Source organism: Rhinopithecus bieti, unplaced genomic scaffold (assembly GCF_001698545.2).
Source record: "Rhinopithecus bieti isolate Rb0 unplaced genomic scaffold, ASM169854v2 scaffold_38123, whole genome shotgun sequence".
Taxonomy (NCBI): Eukaryota; Metazoa; Chordata; class Mammalia; order Primates; family Cercopithecidae; genus Rhinopithecus; species Rhinopithecus bieti.
Window position 1 is genome coordinate 836433 of NW_016816276.1, and position 22552 is coordinate 858984.

The 22552-nt window shown below is 40.5% G+C and overlaps 1 protein-coding gene across 7 annotated transcripts in view; it reads left to right on the forward strand.

Moving 5' to 3' along the window:
• Positions 1–5654: 5654 nt before the first annotated feature.
• HNRNPD (heterogeneous nuclear ribonucleoprotein D) overlaps positions 5655–22552 on the forward strand; it is a 21731-nt gene continuing 4833 nt past the window's right edge. For 5 of the 7 annotated variants that reach the window (XR_001881969.1, XR_001881970.1, XR_001881971.1 and 2 more), the window contains exons 1-5: positions 5655–6540; positions 8401–8457; positions 20255–20423; positions 21052–21213; positions 22418–22549. Coding sequence is in view for 4 of the 7 variants with exons in the window: in XM_017854752.1 (XP_017710241.1) it covers positions 6308–6540; positions 8401–8457; positions 20255–20423; positions 21052–21213; positions 22418–22549 (753 nt within the window). In the remaining 3 variants the exon portion in view is untranslated. The remainder of the gene's footprint in view (positions 6541–8400; positions 8458–20254; positions 20424–21051; positions 21214–22417; positions 22550–22552) is intronic. The other 2 variants (XM_017854753.1, XM_017854757.1) reach the window with 1 other exon arrangement.

Here is a 22552-nt window from a genome sequence, read left to right on the forward strand (position 1 = left end):
GGAAATACGATCAATATATATTAATTCAAGTCTTGTTTAATTTTGAATGATCCCTTATTGTCATTAGAGCATGATTTTCTTTGTAGAAAATATCTTTCTAGGAAAAACAAAGTCACATGACCACGTGCAAATAACACCCTCTTTGTAGATTTGTCTTCTCAGAAGAAATTAACCAAGAAAGGCTAAAAAAATAGTCAATTCATGGCCTGGCACGGTGGCTCATGCTTGTAATCCCAGCACTTTGGGAGGCCGAGGCAGGCAGATAACCTGAGCTCACGAGTTCAAGACCAGGTTGGGCAACATGGCGAAACCCCACCTCTACAAAAAATACAAAAATTAGCCAGGTGTGGTGGTGCACACCTGTGGTCCCAACTACTTGTGAGGCTGAGGGTGGGAGGATCACTTGAGCCCAGGAGGTTAAGGCTGCAGTTAGTCATGATTGTGCCACTGTACTCTAGCCTGGGCAACAGAGGGAGATCCTATCTCAAAAAAAAGAAAAAAAAAAGTCCATTCATGACAGTGCCCTTTTAACTCATCTCCCTGATGTCCTCCCACAGTCCACTGTCCACACAGCATCCATCATCTTCTACTTAAAGTCAGGTCATGTTCTTCATCTGCTCAAAACCCTTCCATGGGTTCTCATGACTTTGATAATGAAAGTAGAGTGCTAACCAGTTTACAAGACCCTGAGTAACCTCATTACTGGATACCTCTCAGGTATGATCTATTATACTTGCTTTCCTTCACTTTAGCCACACTGGACTCCATTTTTCATTGTAAGCACAAATCACACTCCTGCCTCAGGTGTACCCTTTGCCTTGTGAAGTCTTCCCTAAGTTAAGTATATGGCTTTCTCTCTTACTTTCTTCAGGGTGCTACTTGAAAAGTTACCTCCTTGAAGAGTTTCCTCTGACTGCCCTATAGCACATACCCTATGTCTAGCATTTTATTTTTTTTCTTCTTATCACTTCCTAAAATTATATTACATATCTATTTGTCTGTCCTTTGTCTCTGCCACTAGAATGTCAGCTCCATGAGACCAGAGACCTTGCCTATTTTGATCATTTATATTTCCCAGCACTAGAAATGTACATGTGTCATTAATGTGTTGCATGGTTGAATGTGAATAGCTACCTAGAAATTACCCCAGTATTTATGTTCCAGGAAGCATTTAGATGAATCAAGATATATTTTGGAGGTGGGAGGAGTTGGTGACTGATTGGATGTGGGGGGTGAAGGAGGGGTGATATCAAAGATGATTCCCTGGATTTTGGCAGGAACATATAGGTGGGTGGAGATGTCATTTACTGAGAAGAGGAAGACCAAGTAAGCAGTTTTGTAGGGAAAGTAGAGCTCAGTTTTCGACATCTGAAGTTTGAGATGCCTGTGAACATTCAAGTGGGGATGTCAAATAGGCAACTGGATACGTAGGTCTGGAGTGAGAGCAGTGTATTTCCTTATTATTTAATTCTTTTTTCTTTTTTAAAGAGATGGGGGTCTGACTCTATTGCCCAGGCTGGGCTTGAACCACTGGGTTCAAGGGAATCTCCTCCCTCAGCCTTCTGAGTAGCTGGGACTACAGGCATGTGATCAGCTTTGTCTGAATTCTTTTAGCTAGGTTTTAAAAAACTGTATCTAAAAGCAAACTATTGATATCACATGAGTAAGCAGAACTGACTCTACAGTATTAGACTTTACTGCTGAAGGAAAACCTGACTTTCAGAGTTGATAGGGCTTTTATTTATTGAATAAAGTGAAGCTTCCTGATAACCAAGGGAGACGACAGGGAATGTTCACTGCATGGGCAATTGGTCACTTCACGTAAAATCACAAACTAACTCTCCAACAAAACACTTAAATCCCACTGAAGGTGTTCTGCAAATAGGTCCAGATAGGTTATAGGCTGTTTAACATGGTTGTAGAAGCAGCTCAAGTATGCGTACCTTGTATTAAAAAATGGGTTCTTCGGCTGTTTCTTCCACAGTTTATTCCAGGTTGCCAACTGGCATACATATCCTATTAATACTTTAAAAATTTGAACATAAGGAAACCTCCTGCTGCGTTTGTAGAGTGCATCTAGCAGATGAAAACTGCGATTTCCTTGGCTTAGGCGTATGCATCTTGTTCTAGGTAAAAGTGATTCCAGTTTAATTCTCAAATGGACTTCATTTTTGGCCTTTTACAAGAACTCGAGTTTTTGCCGCAGAGAATAATTGCTTTACGAAGGCTAAAATTCAATGACGATCTAGCAGTTTAGTGTGTTATCTGAAACACACTGGGAATCTCCTGAAGCAGTGGAACAGTTCATGTCCTGTACATTGACAGGGGATACTGCTTCCTTCTAGCGTTTAGGGCAAGTCTAATACAGCCATCTCCAGCCACTTAAACAATTAATCGTGACCTATGAATGTGTTAACAAAAAGTTTTATTTAATTCTCAAGAAATTTTGTACATCAATCAGCAGGTCATTTGAAGAAGCATTTTTTTTTGTTTTTTGTTTTTGACACAGGCTCTTGCTCTGTCGTCCTGGCTGGAGTGAAGTGGCATGATCACTGCTCACTGCAGCTTGAATTTTGGACTCAAGCAATCTTCCCACCTCAGCTGCCTGAGCAGCTGGAACCACAGGCTCAGGCCACCACACCCAGGTAATTTTTTTTTTTTTTTGAGACAAAGTTTCACTCTGTTGCACAGCTGGAGTACAGTGGTGCAATCTCGGCTCACTGCAACCTCTGCCTCCTGGGTTCGTGCAATTTTCCTGCCTCAGCCTCCCCAGTAGCCAAGATTACAGGCGTGCGCCACCATGCCCAGCTAATTTTTGTATCTTCAGTAGAGATGGGGTTTCACCACGTTGCCCAGGCTGATCTCGAACTCTTGGCCTCAAGTGATCCACCCACCTCGGACTCTCAAAGTGTTGGGATTACAGGCGTGAGCCACCGCATCCGGCAACAGAAATGGGTTAAACACAACCCAAGGCACCCCTGGGTGGGCAGGAACTGACTTCTAAAATTTTTTGTAGAGACAGGTTTTGCTATGTTGCCTAGGCTGGTCTCAAATTCCTGGGCTCAAGCAATCCTCCCTCCTTGACCTACCAAAGTGTTGGGATTGTAGGCATGAGCCACAGCACCTGGCCAAAAGTGGTTTTTGTTTTTGTTTTTTAATGCCAGGGATGAAATGAGATGGTGTGGAGAGGAGACTTTCAAGTCCCTGGAAGAACACCTAGTGTGCTTGAAAGCCCCTTAACCTAGCAAGTTGGACATACCTAGTATTTTGTCATTCAATAATTCAACTGGCAATTATATAGTGTGGATATATTGCTGCTGTGTGTGTGTGTGTGTGTGTGTGTGTGTGAGAGAGAGACAGTGTGTTAGGGAGGGAGGGATACATAGAAGACACTCTGTTTTTTAAGAACTCATGGTCTAGTAAAAAACAATTAAGAATAACAGAGGTAAAGATAAAGGGCTGTGAAAAGGGATGATTAATTCTGCCTCAGGAAGCCTGGGAAGACTTCACATAAATAGTAACAATTGTTTTTGAGACAGGGTCTCACTCTGCCTTTTTCTCACTGCAGTCTCCACCTTCCAGGTTCAAGTGATCCTCCCACTTCGGCCTCAGGAGTAGCTGGAACAACAGGAACCACCACGCCAGGCTAATTTTCTGACTTTTTGTAGAGGCAAGGTCTCACTGTGTTGCCCAGGCTGATTTCCAACTCCTCGAGGCAAGCAATCCTTCCGACTTGGCCTCTCAAAGTGCTGGATTACCGGCGTGAGTCACCACGTCTGGCAGAAGTTAAGTGAGTTCCAAGAGGAATATGGCGTAGATGCAGGAACACATCCTGGATGTAGAGATCTTGGCCACAATACGAAGAGCTATCGGTGATATAGACATCATACATCCTCATAAAGCATATAGTAGTTAGCTTTAAAATCATTCCTAGGTTGTCTGGAATTTTTGACATAAATTCTAAGAATTCCAGAAGCTCCTAAGCTACATGGGAAATCAAGATGAACCTTTTGGAAAAGTTACTATTACCAAAAGGTGGCTATGTCTAATGATATCTTAAGATCAAAATAAATGATAATTACCCTCGCCTGAAGCCAGAAAGATTAAACAGACTTCCCTTCAGTCAATCATCTTAGCTGTTTCTAACCAGGAATATATGGTTTCAGCACCATACCCACTTTATCCTTTGCTAATATTCTGGCAAGTGGAGACAAATGTGGAGTCACTACCACTTTAAGATAAACATTCTTGGTATTATCTTTACATGACTTGACTATTATAGGAGTTTGGTAAGATTATATTTTTAGGACGTTTTCAGAATTTGACCTGTATTCTTGAGTTTTAATTATTCTTTAATGTAAATTCTACTAATTTGATTAATAAAACTTATTTATAATCTTCCTTTGAGATTTTTGGATAGTGTCCAACTAACACAAACTCGTTTAACTACAGTGGAAAAACAAATACTTAAATTTTCTTTTTTTTTTTTTGAGACAGAGTTTCGCTCTGTCGCCCAGGCTGGAGTGCAATGGTGCATCTCCACTCACTGCAAGCTCCGCCTCCTGGGTTCAAGCCATTCTCCTGCCTCAGCCCCCTGATTACCTGGGATTACAGGTACCCGCCACCAAGCCCGGCTAATTTTTGTATTTTTTGTAGAGACGTGGGTTTCACCATGTTGGTCAGGCTTGTCTCGAACTCCTGACCTCATGATCCGCCCGCCTCGGCCTCCCAAAGTGCTGGGATTACGGGCGTGAACCATCAAGCCTGGCCCAAATACTTAAACTCTTAAGGTTTTTGCTGGATTCTGCAAACTCGTCTTTGTTTCCCCCGTGCCCGAACACTTACTAAACAGGCAAATAATTATTTGTTGACTACAGAAGTACCTAAAAGCTTCATTTTCTTCTAAGGATACTGCTGGAAGCAGCAAATACCAAAGCCCGAATAATCCAGTCTCCAGCTGAGGCACTGGTAATTTTTAATAGGTGTATAAAAAGTAATTTAATACACCTTAGTTAAACGCCTAACGGTGTTACAAGAAAACAAAACAAAACAAACAACCACACACAACAAAAAAACCCAAACCCGAACACAAACTCATAAAGCTCGTAAAGATGACTCATGACATTTATATATTCTATGTGGAAGGACTAAAGAACATTAAGCGAACCGTTGATTTAACACACTTTCCAATTATTAGTAACGTAAAGGAACCACGGTACCTTTTAGGATCTTTAAACAACAAAAGCAAAGCAAAAACGATGTTTTCCTTAAGATACGCAAGTTACCTGCTTCTTCGACCAAAAAAAAAAATTCAGGAGAAAAGCAGGCAAACAAAAATCTTACTTGGAAAGTCAAATCTTAAAAAAAAAGCCCTATCGGCCCAGTGGCGATAGGCGAAAACCTCAATGTCACCCGGTCCCGGGCGGCGACGGCAGGAAAAGGAGTTGCGGCAATCAGTGCGCGCGCGGTCCGCTGCGGCGCCTGGCGCTCCGCAGGCGTCCGGGTGAACAGAGCCAGGGGCACAGGGCTGACATCTCAGGGCTAATTCCCTCCTGGAGTGCGTACATCCAGGCTTAAGCCGCCGCAGGGTGTGAGCCTCCCCTCCCCCACCTGAACGCCGCAGCTGCACGGGGAACGGCCGCCTTCGCGGAGATGCAGCCACACCCCAGCCTGATGCTGCTGCTCCCGCTTGCTACTGGAGTGTTGGGGAGGGGTGAGTGGACTCCAGGAATCCTCGGAAGGGCGGGGGCGGAGGCAGGGGGCCCCTCTAGCCGCTATTCGAAACAACACTCCTTGTTCTCGATGGTCCCCGCGCGACCCTCTTAGCTCACGACACTTCCGGTTCCTTTTAAAGGCCCCCCAAATTGTGCGACGCCGAGCGTGAGAGGAAGGTATAAAGGGGAGCGAGAGGGCGGGACCGAAGAGGAAAGGGAAAAAAAAAACCTAGGGGGAGAGGGGTGGGGGGGACGCGCGAAGGGCGCGCTCTCGTATCACGTGACCGGGACGCGCCGTTCTTCCGTCGGCCATTTTAGGTGGTCCGCGGCGGCGCCATTAAAGCGAGGAGGAGGCAAGAGTGGCCGCCGCTGGTGCTTATTCTTTTTTAGTGCAGCGGGAGAGAGCGGGAGTGTGCGCCGCGCGAGAGTGGGAGGCGAAGGGGGCAGGCCAGGGAGAGGCGCAGGAGCCTTTGCAGCCACGCGCGCGCCTTCCCTGTCTTGTGTGCTTCGCGAGGTAGAGCGGGCGCGCGGCAGCGGCGGGGATTACTTTGCTGCTAGTTTCGGTTCGCGGCAGCGGCGGAGACACTAGCACTATGTCGGAGGAGCAGTTCGGCGGGGACGGGGCGGCAGCGGCGGCAACGGCGGCGGTAGGCGGCTCGGCGGGCGAGCAGGAGGGAGCCATGGTGGCAGCGACACAGGGGGCAGCGGCGGCGGCGGGAAGCGGAGCCGGGACCGGGGGCGGAACCGCGTCTGGAGGCACCGAAGGGGGCAGCGCCGAGTCGGAGGGGGCGAAGATTGACGCCAGTAAGAACGAGGAGGATGAAGGGTGAGTAAGGGGCAGCCCAGGATAGTCAGGCCCAACTAGTCCCCTCCCCTCATCTCCCCCGCCATTAGGCCTGGTTCCCGCTCTCAGCCCGGTCTCCGGGCCCCCTTGTAGCCTCCTTGTTCTGGTGTCCCCTTTTCTATGTTGGGTTCCCCGGACCTTCATTTCCTTCTTCCTTTGCCTGGTTATCGCCCCCCTCCCCCATCACACACGTTTCCACCTTTAGCCGTCACCATGCTGCTCCTCGGCCCGCCCTCCTTTCCTCCCTCGCTATGGGTCTCCTCCCACCGACTTAGCCGCCAGGATTTTTTCCCGCCTGTCGAGGGGTACCTTTTTTTCTTTTCATGCTGTCCCCTGTTTTCCCTTTTCTAAAGTCTTGGGCGTAAAAACGCAGACAGACACAAAAAGCTTCCCTGTTTGTATTGCTAAGGTTTATTTGGTGCTTCTCCACCATCCTGAAACGATGCGATTGTTTATAAGCCCATGTTTTGGGGAACGCGTAGGTTGTCTACCTCTGCCTCTCCCTTGTTGGCCTCAGGCCGAATGTTTTCTTGGGATTTTGAATAAGTTTGCCTGAGGACTTACTCATTTTCTTCACCATACGCTATCGCACAATGGCATGTTCATACAGGCCCCATGTTTTGACGTGCAGACCAAATTGGGTCCAGTGAAATGCTCCGACTTTCTTGTTGGGCCGTTGGTTTTGCTCCGCGGGCTCAGGTTAAGTTCCTAGTCGATGGGGGCCTGCACTTGACTGGAGCTGTCCTATCTCCGGCCTAGTGTCTACCCTTCCCCCACCCCACTGAGTTATTCTAACCGCGCACCCTTTTCGCGCCTTCAGCTATTGGGTTCCCCAACTGTTAGTACAGATTGTAACTTACTTTTTTTGTGCAACCTAATTTTTTACAACCTCCAGTCCCCTTTTTTTCCCGGTGCCCAGGATCCTATTTTGGTGTCTTGATTTCTTTCCCGCCCACTAAGGGAGGCTTATAGTCCTCTTAAGAGAAACAAATCCTGTATTGTGCTATGGGATCCTTTTTTTTTTTTTGGTGCAAATTTCTTAGTATTAACTTGCTTCCTCTGATTGAAATAACAGTTGTATATACTACCTAAATCTGCATTTAGTGTATTAAAATGCAGCATTTGGGATTGGGAACATAATACGGGAGTTAGCTGGAGGGACTAAATCGGGGTTCTTGGCTGAGTTTTCTTAGCTCCGATTACTGAGTGATGATCGTGGGTTCAGGCTTCCATTCCTTTTTGTAATGGGGAGGGGTGTGTGTGTGTCTGAATTTTTTTTTTAACTGTAAAGAGAAAGGTGTTGATGGATATAATAGTAAGATGTCGCTTTAACCCAGTGTTAGAAAACACGATTCCCTTTACTGAGAAAGAGCCCAGGATTTGGAGGGAGAGTGGGGAGGGGAGAAGCACTTTGGAATACAGGGTTAAACCCAGCCTAGGCAGATTCTTGTCAGGCTGTTTGATGATAGTGCTGGTTTTGGGGGAGTGGTGGTGGGAAGGGAAACAAACTTTTAAAAATTAAACAGATCTAACTCGAATTGTATATAGCTTATTTGAGAAAGGAAGATGTTAGATATTTGGAAACTTAAAATCTTTAACATTTTGGTTTTCGTTTGCTGAATTCTGTTCTTTGGACAGAGGCACCAAAATGATTAATTGTGTAACTTCCTGTTTGGGGCAGGCTCTCTGTTAGCCCTGATAATTCAAATCGCAAAGCAGCTGACTTTATAGTTACCTACTGTTGAACTGAAGTGTAAATGAATTAAAGTTTTTAACCCTAACAGTGTCAAAAACTAAAACTAGAATTTTGATTGGTTGCTGTACCGGTTGTTAATTCCCTAGCCATTCAAACTCCTCCCCACGACACTCTGAAGCAGCGACGGCACAGCGGGAAGAATGGTAAAACTTTTAAATTTTATTTCTGTATTATAAAGGTTTCAGTAGTCATAATATGCAGAGGCTGTGTATTGGTTAGTTGCCCATTGATCCCCAGGAAATTCTAGACCATAGTACATACAGTAGGCTTGTACCTGGGATATATACTTTTTTAGGCATCATGTGTAATCTTTGGGCAAAACTGATGCCTTTACATGGTATTTGGTCTGTGGTAATGCATGTAGTTGCAGTTTGGCAATTTAAGCTAAACAATTAGTAACGATATTTTTATATCGAGCAAGAAAAAATATTACTGTAATCTTCGCATTTAAGATGAAAAATATTTTTGTTGGAATTCTAAGTTTAATGGCTAAATATGAAGACTACTTGATATAAAATGTTGTGTTTAAAATGTCATGCATGTTATACTGAAATATTCTGGAGATGTCTGAAGCAGTTCTTTAAGCAGCACTGTGTATTATGGAAAAATGTTTTGTCTTTTACCTACCATATTTGTAAATAGACTTTTCATAAGAATTGTGTGTGTGTGTGTGTGTGTGTGTATACCATTCAAAGGTGGGCTAAAGTGGCTTTCCACTACAGCTCTTACCAGATTTTTTGTTTTCAGTGTGATTTGGCTGTGATATTAATAACAGTTGGTTGACATGTATTCACAATTGCATGACTTCTCTTTGGAGGCTGGTAGGTTGAGTATTGTTCTTTTTATCCATCCTTTCCCTTCCCCTAAATGTCAGTCTTTCTGCCTTTTAGGATTATATTTGAATTTTCAGGGGTTTATACACCACCACTGGAGAGTAGAAGGCCACTAACTTGCAGGCAGTTACCTTATATCTTTACAAGCTACATTCTATTTTAAGAGCCCATTTAGGGTAACATTTAAAAATTTGCTTATTACTGTAGTCTCATCCACTGAAATCAGTCCAGCTTTACGTTGGAGAAAAAGCAGACGGGAAACAGGCAAGGGGAAAAGCAAAAAAGAGAAAACAAAAGACTGGGGTCACAGTTTCAATGAATGTTATTCCCTATATTTGGTGAGTGGTTGGCACTAACAGCCCGATTTCACTGCTAGCTAAGAGTAGCAAATTAAGATTAAACTATAACTGTGTTTGACATTATTATATACTTTGAATCTCATGTAATTGTTTCCAATAATTTGAAATGATTATAAACTTAAATTTGAAGGTCAGTGTTTTGACTCTTTCAAGTAATTACACTTGTCCTGCTACCTAAAATGATGTAATATTACAACTTTTTTGAATAATCTCAGAAAAAATGGAGAAATGTTTATATTCATAGTTAATAAACATTTTAGATAGTGACTAGCTGTCGTTTACTGAAAATAAAATTGGTGTAAAATTTTATTACCCAGGTTGATTTTATTTTTGAGACGGAGTTTCACTCTTGTTGCCCAGGCTGGAGTGCAATGGTGTGCTCTCTGCTCACTGCAACCTCTGCTTCCCAGGTTCAAGCAATTCTCCTGTCTCAGCCTCCCAAGTAGTTGGGATTACAGGCATATTCCACCACACCCGGCTCATTTTGTATTTTTAGTAGAGACAGGGTTTCTTCATGTTGGTCAGGCTGGTCTCGAACTCCTGACCTCAGGTGATCGGCCCGCCTCGGCCTCTCAAGTGCTGTAATCACAGGCGTGAGCCACTGCGCCCGGCCTACCCAGGTTGATTTTAGAATTACACTTAAAATAATGTAGTTCTTATTTTAAGGGATCTAATACTTGATTTTCTTAACTGCGCAATTATGCAGCCCCATCGTGTTCCAGACATTAAGGCTTTCAAGAGTGAAAACTTTCAGACCTTTTTTTTTTTTTTTTTTTGGGTGTCTGCGCTTGCCACCATATCTGTCCCTTTCTCTTTCTCCCATTTTGAGGGATATTAAAAGGGCAACAGTTTTATAGTCAATATTGAGGATAAGACTGGTTAATACATACAGTATCCAAATTGAATTTCTTAAACACAGTTCTGTGTGCATTTCCTTCTACAAATCTGAGAATAAAGTGATTACAGTTTCATCCTAAAATACTTTAAAAATCAGTTGGTTTTAGAAATGTTTTTTTCCTTTTGCATGTAAGAATGGACAGCTATTTTTAGGAAGGCATGCCTGTTACACCTTTAGTGGATGTTTCTACAGTTTACTATGGGACTTTAGAATCAGTAATTACTTCCATAGTATGCCCTCCTGAGTTCACTTTGATTTACTCTTTCCGACATTAACATCAGTAGGTTTTACTTATAAGCATTGAAATTTCTCATTTTACTTTGTGGTGTGGACCCATTCTGTTCTCTGCAGTGCTGCAGTTCATTTGGGGTAGGTACTTTAAAATTACTTAGTGTCTGGCAAAATATACATGCCATGTAGCAAGCTATCTGAGGGCAGAGTTTTTAAAATTTAAAAATCAATGGAAACTACAATGTTGCGTTAACTTTGAGATAGTTTTACAAGGTAGGTACGTAGACTTTCCTGCGTTGGATTGGGTAGGAAGCAAAAAAGTCCCCCCATTCACTTATCAGCCAAAGTCCAGCAATACTTCTTTAATAACAGGACAGTAGATCTGGCCCTATTAACGGTTAGTGTATAATGAGCCCAAGTGTGATTCTTCCCATTTGGGAATTTTGTGAATCCTGCTGTAGGTTGTCGCCTGTCTCATTATAAAAGACTAGGCTCTTGTTTTGCTTTAAATTTTGCGATTATGGTCTTATACCTTAGTGCTTCTGGGGCAATCTGAACATTGTTTGGTTTGTAAAATAATTGCTTTTAGAGTAGTCTCATGCCAAATTTACTGGTCTTTGATTCAGTACAGTTGGGTTTACTGTATGTAGTAAAGTTGAGACCCTGAGTAGATTGGTCTCAGTGTTAGCATTCTTGGGAGCCTTTGACAAATTTCCCGAGTTAAAAATTCCAGAAATGGATGCCCTCAGATCTTTAGATGAACGTTTAGGGGAGGAGTATTACTTTTCATTGTAAATATTCATCTATTATGAAAGATACTAAAAATAATCTGGTTTTTTAGGTTTGGAATTGGAGAATGTCATTGAAGTTTTCAGTGGTTGTTTTGAGATCACATACTTTGCCTTAAATCTGGGTTTTTTTCCCCTTAAGCCATGTGACCCCTTCTACAAACTCAGTGTATGTTTTTAATATTTCCTGAGTACTCTGCCATCGTCCTAACACATAATATTAGGGTAAGGCTGCCCTAATACGAGAACATTTGGAGTATACTATTTCGGTGTGTGATTTATGGCCAACATGAAGGATGTGATTAGTTTTAGCCTTCAAGTGATAATACATGCCATGCTTGAAAAGCATTTAAAAAGGAATAGAGTAATAACTTTTTTTTCCATTCCACTTGAAGCTGTGTACCTCAAGTGTGTGCACATTTACAAATGGAGTGAAACATAACTTGTGATAGTCCAAGCTTGATTTGACTTCAGTTCTGCTTCAACGTTTTAGTAGATAGGGCACTGAACTGGATGCTGAAAGCGTGGGATCTCTTTCTGTTGCTTCACTTCCAACAGTGTGGTTTCAGGTAATACAACATGTTTGTTACTTGGTTTGCTGATCTATGTGTTGGAAACAATGCTCACCACAGGAAGATTGACTCCATAGCCTGCTTTCATAGCTTGTGTGTATTTATCCAGTGCCCTAATAGTTGATACTGCCAGTGATTTACTCCTGTGGAGTAAAGGTAAGCATGTTTTAGTTTCTGGAGTATTATATTGTACGTTGGAGCTAGGTATTTAAGAATATTTGGGGGTGGGAGGGAAGACTCCTATTTACTGGTGGTGTTTGTCCAGTAATCAAGGTGACAGTTTAAGTATTGGGTCTTGGACTGTAAACTCCTGCTTATCTAGACTTCAGACTAGCACAGAGCCCACACAGCCAGGAAGTCTGTCTCCCCATTTAGTCTTATGAGTAAGATAGATGAAGCCGTGAGAAAATACACTCAAAAAGCAACCAACAGACAATGTCATGGAATGAATCTCCTACAGATTTTTCCTTAACACTTTTGAAAAGTAACATGATTTTAAAACGTAAGAAAATTCTAAAAATTCACCAAGGTACAAATCGTTTTCTGACTTCAGCATTGATACCTAAATTGACTTCCAATACACAATTTTATAGAATTGTGAATATGTAGTAATCTCAGTTAACCAGAACCTTAACCTTCAGGTTAAGGAAAATACTTATTCCTTAACCTCTAGGTAAATGGGAGTTTACCTTACAAAGCTGATTGAGAGCTTATATAAAATGTAAACATACAAGATGTCATTGCTTCCTTGTAGTGAAGTGAAAAAAGGGAGATGTTGGATTAAGCATTTAAAGTTAATTAGTGACTCATGCCTGTAATCACTGGCTACTCAGAAGTCTTGAGGTGTGAGGATCATTTCATGCCAGGATTTCTAGACCAGCTAGGTAACAAAATGTGACACGTTTCTTAAAAAAAAAAAAAAAAAAAAAAAAAAAAAAAAAAAAAATGTGTTGGGGGTGTGCTTGTAGTTCCAGCTACCCAGGAGACAGAGGCAGGAGAATCTGTTGAGCCCAGGAAGGAGCTCAGGGCTGCAGGAAGCTATAATGGAGCCACTGCACTCTGATAGTGAGACCTGGTCTCTTTAAAAAAAAAAAAAAGTGTTTATTTTTAGGCCAGGTGTGGTGGCTCACACCTGTAATCTCAGCACTTTGGGAGGCCAAAATGGGTGGATCACTTGAGGTCAGGAGTTGGAGAACAGCCTGGCCAACATGGCGAAACCCCTCTCTACTAAAAATACAAAAAATCAACCAGACATGTGGTTACACGCGCCTGTAGTCACTCAGGAGGCTGAGGCAGGAGAATCACTTGAACCCTGGAGGCAGAGGTTGCAGTGAGACAAGGTTGCACTACTGCATTCCAGCCCGGGCGACAGAGCAAGACTCTGTCTCAAAAAAAGAAAAATAAGTTTATTTAAAAAACTATCTTGTTGGCCGGGCGCGGTGGCTTATGCCTGTCATTCCAGCACTTCGGGAGGCTGAGGCAAGCGGATCACCTGAGGTCAGGAGTTCGAGAGCAACCTGGCCAACATGGTGAAACACCGTCTCTACTAAAAATACAAAAATTAGCTGGGCATGATGGTGGGCACCTGTAGTTCCTACCTACTTGGGAGACTGAGGCAGAAGAGCTTGAACCGGGAAGCAGGTTGCAGTGAGCCAAGATTGCGCCACTGCACTTCAGCCTGGGCACCAGGGTGAGACTCCATCCCCCTCCCAAGAAAAATGTCATGTCTCATTTATTAGATGTTTATTTTTTCAACTTCGCTTTTTAGTAGTCATTTAGTTAGGTTCATTCTAAAGCGTGAGGTAATGAGATTTAATACAGGGAAATCTTTTGGAAAATGTTTGGTCCGTTGTATGTTAGTCTTGAATTAAAATAGAATTTTCACACTTACCTTGACGTCATATAGAAAGCTGGGGAGAGAAATACCTATTCTTTAATAATGGGGAAATAATACCAAAATTCTTATTGACTAAAGTGTTTTTTGGGAAAACTAGCTAACCTTAATGTCTCATTAGGTTTAAATAGTTTTAAAAAAGTGGGCTGGGTGCGGTGCTTCCCGGTTGTAATATAGCACTTTGGGAGGCTGAGGTGGGCAGATTGCTTGAGCACAGGAGTTCCAGACCAGCCTGGGCAACATGATGAGACCCTGTCTCTCCCAAAACAAACAAACAAACAAAAAAAGGTGGGTCTTGTGGTGTGTGCCCGTAGTCTCAGCTACCCAGGAGCTTAAAGTGGGAAGATTGCTTGAACCTGGGAGGCAGAGGTTGAAGTGAGCCAGGATTGCACCATTGCATCACGGCCTGGCAATAGAACGAGACTCTGTCTCAAAAAAGTGGTTTTCATGAATTACATACCAGATCAGATCTAAAAAGGCTGGTTAGTATTTGAACTCGATGAAAGCTTGTCAAGCTCTCTCCCAAGGTAGTTTTTATACAACTTCTAAAATAACTATTCTAATGTGTGATATTATCTAGTTGTATTGTAACTTCCTCCCTTCCCCTTAGGTAACTAATGACTTAGCTTTAGTTTGTCATTTTAGGATTTTAGAAGAATAATTATGATGGATAAAATAGTGGAAAAATTCAGTAAGGATTAATGGTGTGCCTGAGTAACATTACTTTAAAAGATGACAGTGATTGGTCATTTAAGTTATACATCTGAAATGTGTATCAGGTTGACATTCTGTTATATTTTTTAAACTGTCAGAACTTGTTATAAAGCCACATACGTAAGATCATAAGTTGTTAGGAAGTGTTTGAAAGTTAAAGGATTGGCTGGGTGTGGTGGCTCCTCATGCCTGTAATCCTAGCACTTTGGGAGGCTGATCGCTTATGTCCAGGAGTTCGAGGCTAGCCTGAGTAACACAGCAAGACCTCGTCTCCAAAAAAATAAAAATGAAGTTATAGAACACAAAAAGAATACTATTCCAAAATTGGGAGTGAGTATAATGGCTAACTTTTTACCTTGAATAAGGTGTTTGACGATAAAGACTTGTTAGGGGAGGTATCTTGGAATAAAATACTTAGTATTGACTGGGAATGTTAAAAGCCTAGTGACCTAAATAGTCCAGAGAATAAGTTTATTGATGGGGAAAAGCCAGGATTATTAAATCGGAACATTTTCCACCAGCCAGGATTACTCCATGTATATTGCCTTTTATGTTTTAAATTATTCTTTACTAAAATTACTGGCGTAAATATAGGGTAGACCAAGTCATCAAGGTGATTTTAGAAGCTACATTTAAAAGGTCTTAGTTGAAATACCACCTACTTTTAGTTTTAATATATATTTTTTACACGACTATTTAAAATTTCTGTGTTATTTCAGGTTGGAAGCATTGAAAATATTAGAATATGTTTATATAAAACTCATTGTGGCCTTTTCCTTTTAATATTGGAAAGTTTATAAAGCCTATGCAGTTTTAAAAAATTAAGCCATTGAGTAAATAAAAATTTTGCTTTATTAAATTATGTTTAGATAGTGCTTATAGTGCTTTACCCCTTCAAAATAGTAACTTTTGTCAATCATTTAGGATGTGTGTCAGACTATTCGGTGTCCTTTAAGTGTGTTAACTAGTTTAACCCTCTGCGAATATCTGAGGTATGCTCTTTTTACAGATGGGCAGACAATCTTGGACTTTCATAGTTTTTTCTTAATGTTACACAGTTAGTAAGAGGCAGGGGACCAGGTGGAGTGGTTCATGCCTGGAATTCAGCACTTTGGGAGGCTGAGGTGGGCAGCTTGAGCCCAGGAGTTCAAGACCAGCCTGGGCAACATAGTGAAACCTGATCTCTACGAAAAAATGCAAAAATATTAGCCAGGTGTGGTGGTGGGCGCCTGTAGTCTGAGCTACTGGTGAGGCTGAGATGGGAGGACCAACTGAGCCCAGGAGGTCAAGGGTGCAGTGAGCTGTCACTTAGCCACTGCATTCCAGCCTGGGAGACATAAAGACATTGAGGTCTTTAAAAAAGTCAGGGGTAGGGTTTAAACCCCGACATTTTGTCTTTATTGCTTCTAAACTTGCATTGAAAGATGATAAAATGTCCCACAAAGCAGTCTAAATTCCTGAATGATACTACATAACACTTGGATAGTCATCTATGCTGAGTTGTATAACTTTATGCTTGTCATTTAATTTTACAATTTGGTGTAAGCCAATGTGAAAGCAAGGAGACTTATATTGTTGAGTAGGTGTTTTAAACTGAATACCATATTCAGCCTTGGGGTGCTGAGTATTTAGTTCACAGCTAGGATTAAGAAATTCAGCTATGTTAATAAAATACTGTAGATGAAGTCCTACATTTTAATTGGGATTGATTCACTTAGAACTAAGGATTGAAGTTTAAACTTTATTGCAGCGTTAGGGGCCATCTTTGTTGCTAATTGAACAAGTTTTGGTTGTTTTTAACATGGCTGCATAGGGTATTTTCTGAAGTTCTGTCTACTTCATTGGCAAGTGTTTGCACTTACGTAGGATGAAACGCTTTGTATTCAAGGCAGCAGAGGTAATCTGGAGAGACAGTAGATGTGCTTTAAAAGCAAGATAAGTCATACAAAATATGTAGATAATTTAGCCAGGCATGGTGGCTCACGCCTGTAATCCCAGCACTTTGGGAGGCCGAGGTGGGTGGATCTCGAAGTCAGGAGTTCAAGACCAGCCTGACCAATATGGTGAAACCCTGTCCCTACTAAAAGTACAAAAAAAATTAGCTGGGCATGGTGGTGCGTGCCTGTAATCCCAGCTACTTAGGAGGCTGAGGCAGGAGAATTGCTTGAACCCGGGAGGCGGAGGTTGCAGTGAGCCTAGATCATGCCATTGTACTCCAGCCTGGGTGACGGAGTGAGACTCCTTTTAAAAAAGAAAAAAATATATATATAATTATTACCTTATGCTATCAGTTTGAGGGGGAGCATGTATGCCAACATTGTAGAGACTAAGTGCCCATTTATCCATAATTAAGATTAGCAGATCTTTCCTCACTGTACTATAGAGTTTGGGGCTGGGCATGGTAGCTTCCGCCTGTAATCCCAGCACTTTGGGAGGCTGGGGCGGGCGGATCACTTGAGGCCAGAAGTTGAAGAGCAGCCTGGCCAACGAGGGGAAACCCTGTCTCTACTAAAAATGTAAAAACTAAATCAGGCGTGGTGGTGCAGCCTGTAGGCTGAGAAATCAGAATCACTTGAACCTGGGAGGCAGAGGTTGCAGTGAGCTGAGATTGTGCCACTGCACTCCAGCCTGGGCAACAGAGTGAGACTGTCTCAAAAAAAAAAAAAAAAAAAAAAAAAAAAAAAACCAAAACAGAAAGAGATGGAATGGAATTAATATGTTCCATTTAGTAAAGATGGAATGGAATTGGTACAGTTTGTGTTCATTGTAGCATATTCAACTATTTGTTCAGCAACCTTTTTTTTTTTAAGCCTAAGCATAGCCTGAGAACAGCATCCTTTTAAATTAGAGCAGAAGGAAAAGCCAGAGTGTTCTTGGGCTGCCAAAATATTAATACATTTGTCTCCAAGAAGAGCCACTTAGGTGCTTGCTTAGAGACTTAACACAGAATTTGAAAAGTTTGAGAGCTGGCTATTTACTCTGCAAAATGGAAGGGAGACATTTTAGAACAGCAACTGGTGATTGATCTGGCAAAAATGAAAAGTAGAACTTGTGAAGAAATGAGGTGGAGTTGGTGTATAAATAGCTAAGTTTAGAAGATCCTGTGGGCATTCTAAATTAGCGAAATAGTGATGACTGAGCCATCGTGTTAAATTATGATTACTGTATTTGAGGTATAAGAAGGCAGAAAAGTGTGATGCTATTAGAAAAAAAATCTCATTTCAAATGGTTGAAGGTTAAAAACAATTGGGGAAAGAGAAGGCAGGCAGTGCTTTAAGGGAGGTGGAATAATACCTGGCTCCTTATTCTCCAAAAGTGCTGTATAGCTGAAGTTTTTTTATTCTGGATGAGTGATACTTGATTATTAGTTGAAGAGTGAGAGCATCTTTAATGAACCCTTGTAGCAGTAAGGTAGGCATATTAAACAACTACCATACTAAAGGTGGGGCGTACATTTGGAGAGCACTTTGCTGGGCCAACTGATGATATGCTTAGGTATTTAAGAAAATCTGCTGCTTGTCTGAAAAACATTTGGGGCTTCAGAATAATAATACCACATACCTTATTCTTGGTGTTTTATTTCTTTGTAATTGTTTTCTGTTTCTTAATAATTTTAAATTAAGGATATTTTTCCCAATATAAACATTGCTTTTAGGTTAAATAAAATCAAAACTAGTTCTGTCTTCATATCTGAATAGACCAGACAGAGAATTTTCTTCCCTTTCAACAGCTTAAAAAATGTTTTGTTAGAACTGTTGCGTTCAGGCTGAAATACTTGCAAAGTTTGTTAGTTATTATTGAGAAATTTCTGTAATCACGGAAAGGGTGATTTAATAGTTAAATCTCAATTGAAGTTGTTTCTGTTGGTGGAACTTGTCATGGGCATATTAATCTTAGCAAGAGGTCGTTGCTTTATAGTCAGTTCTCTTTCTCATTAAAAATACAGTGCCCTCACCTTTACAGGGTGAATGTTGGTAAATAACTTCTGTCTGTGAAGGAAGTATTCTGGACCTGTAAGTTAAAAATAAGGTGCTTATAGCAAATTATGTAAATAAAGATTGTATATTAAAAGGTACACACTATTCAAATTAAAGAAAATGTATATTGAGAAAATAACTCAAATTTCTTCCATGGAATTGGCAATAAATAAACATTTCAAATACACAAAACATGATGGGTGTTTTCGTTCATTTGATTATAAAATGCCAGAGTTGTTTTATAAATGCTACTTAAAGCCTGGAAACTTTGAGGAAGTCCTGAATATTAAGCATATAAATGGCCCAGCTCTAGAATACATGTGAGTTGAAAAGCTAACCTGAAGTGGGAAGTGCAGTATATACCTAAGACTTACTCTGCACTAAAAGTTTGCTTTGTCATTAGAAGTGAAACAGGACTGTGGTAGGATAGTAAGATCAGTAACACCTCAGTTAATCAGGTGTCTTTGAGGAAGTGAAGAAAGACCCTAATTCAAGGGACAATTGCCTTTTATTCCGAGAATGGGCCTTAGTGGCAATATCTTAAAAGCCCACAAGATGGAGATGTTTCCTAATAAAAGGCCTTTAATTTCTTTATGGAGCTGAGTTGGTGTCACATCCCAGTCCCCACCCAGAACCCCTCCCCAGTTAAAAAGATGAGAAAATGCTGAGCAAGTCTGATTTGATTCCCATGGTGACATTTTTAGCCATTACATAACAAATTCTGACAGTTTACCCTTAAAATTAAAACCTCCAGTCCTGTCTTTTTAAAGGGTTGAAAGGTGGTTAGGTATAGGGTAGCCTTTTATTTATTTATTTATTTACTCATTTTTGCACAAAGGGAGCATACGTAAAGCTGCCAGATCTGAACTTTCTGGTGTTTTGCTGTAATGTTAGTAAGATTTCACCTTAAAATCTTTTGTTTTATTTTGAGTATATACCTTTGGTCTTAAAGTGTCTTGGTGGTTTTCTGCTTACCAACCATCACTTTTTGCATTTTAAAAGCTTACTTTATTGCTGGTTAACTGAGGTTCTACTGTAAATGAATCATCTAAGTTAATTAGTGGATTGTGCTTCAATGGATAATTGTCACGAAATTGTTTATATTGCACATTACTTTTGTCTTAAGGACTCTTAGCACATCAAAAAAATTGGTTCACAACTTAATTGTGAGATGTAGAATTTTCCATTTTATGTGCTAAGAGTTTTGTTAATGAGAGAACTGTTAACATAGAAAAGGAGCTTCAGCATAGACACCAATGCTGGTTGCTGAGATCAGTGGGGAACTGCATAGCATTTTAACAAGTTTAATAAACTTTGGAAGAGAAATTTGAAGCTAAGATTCTGTTTTTTTTTTTTTGTTGTTAACTTTTTAATTCGTAATCTAAGGAAAACCTTTATGTACAGTATTTTTACTTTGGGTATACGCTTATCTTTTAGCAAGTTGAAAGACTTAGTTTGCTGCTTGCTCACTATTTTGTAATTATCCGGGAGCAGCAGTAATAAGCCAGCTTTTTGGAATATGATGTTCCTGATGTGTGGTTATGTAGGAAGAATGATGTTTTAATATACTGCCCAGTAAACTGGTGCAGTTTGGAGAAGGTGTGTTATTGATGTGGATAATATTTAAGGCAATTTTTTTTTTAAGCATTTTAATACTGCTTTTTGTCTTTACAGGAAAATGTTTATAGGAGGCCTTAGCTGGGACACTACAAAGAAAGATCTGAAGGACTACTTTTCCAAATTTGGTGAAGTTGTAGACTGCACTCTGAAGTTAGATCCTATCACAGGGCGATCAAGGGGTTTTGGCTTTGTGCTATTTAAAGAATCGGAGAGTGTAGATAAGGTAGTGTGTTACGTGTTCTGATCAGTTAATAATATAAAATATTAACATATGGATAGTTTGATACAATGAGTTTGCCTATTTGTGGTTCCCCCTTTTGATAGTATAGGAAGGAAGATAATAGTTCTTGCCCCAATACATTTTATGAAGATAGAGGTAGGTTCAGGAATTGTTTCCTGAATAATTTGGGTTCCAGGCTCTGCTAAATTTTGAAATTAACTTTAAAGATACTATAGATTTAAAGATGCCTAGTTAAAAGGATGTGTTTTAACAGTTCACAGAAGTACATATTTTGAAATTTTGTTAGGCAAGCAACTTTTAACTGAATCATCATTTTGATCCTGGGCTAAAGGGAAGTAGCAGTCATGTTTGTATATATTGCAGTTAAAAGGTAATGGTTATCTAGTAATTGGCTAAATTTGTGTATGTCCTACCATTCTTACCTTTAGATTTAAACACCTAGTATATGTTAGTTGATGTTACATCACTACCATGACTTGACAGTTTAATCTTGAGCAAGTCAACACATGCTTGGCATTATCTGTATTTGTAGTTACTTTTAAGTAAATTAATATTCTCTGAACTTTAGTTAAGATATGTATTTTTTAAATGAAAACTTCAATTTTCTTAGGTCATGGATCAAAAAGAACATAAATTGAATGGGAAGGTGATTGATCCTAAAAGGGCCAAAGCCATGAAAACAAAAGAGCCGGTTAAAAAAATTTTTGTTGGTGGCCTTTCTCCAGATACACCTGAAGAGAAAATAAGAGAGTACTTTGGTGGTTTTGGTGAGGTATGTTATAAATGTTTTGACCCAGTTTATGTCAAAATTAGTGTGAATGTGATTGTCCTATTATGGACTCAGAGTCACTTGGCTTTTCAGAACTGTTAGGGCAGATTATGTGATTTGTTTTGGAAGAAGGATATTGTAAATACTTTATTAGCAGGTCTTTGAAGGTTGGATGATGCGTTTTTTTCATTGAGCACCTACTCGATGCAAAGTATTGCTGGGGTAGAGTATACAAAGATGAAATAGACAAGCATTCTTAAATACAGACAATAAGAGGAAGAAATCCAGAGTAAAAGGAGACTTTTGTTCAAAAAAGGAAAGGAATTAAGAATAGGGTGTAGTGCCTTATCAATTGAAATGCATGTATACGTGCAAATTTAATGAGACTAACAATTATAGACTCATTAGGCTGGACGCAATGGGTCATGCCTGTAGTTATATCAGCACTTTGGAGGCCGAGGTGGGTGGATTACTGGAGACCAGGAGTTGAAGACCATCCTGGGCCAACATAGTGAGACCCCATCTCAATTAAAAGTAAAGCAAACTCAGACTCATTAGTGAACTAGATAATAGAGGTCTCTTTTTAAGAATTAATGAAAGTTGAGAAATTTGTGGCATTGGGCTCCAGATACATCCCGCAGACATTTATTGCTTGATTCAAACAATACATGCTTTTTTAGTATTGAGGATTTGAGACATTGCCCGCAAAACTCAGTATCTAGCTTTTCTTAAATATTTGCAAGAGCACACAACATGGGAATTGACACTGCCCTCCCGTGTGGCAGCATCTGTCAAACTGAGTAGTAGCTTCCATCTCGGTTTGGGCATACGCTCTCCAGTTTTTAGTAGTCTTCACCACCCTACTTTCTATTTTCTCTCAAATACATTTTTATTCTGTTTTCTTAAATTTGAGTGTTTTCTTCGTCTTCTTTATGGGCATTTGAATTTGTGACCCTTGAGTTAGGTAGTAAATGTCAGTGCCTGGTGAAGCTTATTTTTGTAAATAGTTGTGAAGACCTTAGATGGAATGGATGTTCTAATTGGAAGAATTCCTTAAAAGGATTAGAATAAATAGGGGGAAACAGGAGAATAGAACTTAGTGCCAAATACATGTTTTCTTTGTGCATTTTGCCCCCTCTAAACTTGTGTTTCTTTTAAGGTCAATAAAATGCAAGCTAGCATATTGAAATTTGTTTTTTAATACCAGGTGGAATCCATAGAGCTCCCCATGGACAACAAGACCAATAAGAGGCGTGGATTCTGCTTTATTACTTTTAAGGAAGAAGAACCAGTGAAGAAGATAATGGAAAAGAAATACCACAATGTTGGTCTTAGTAAAGTA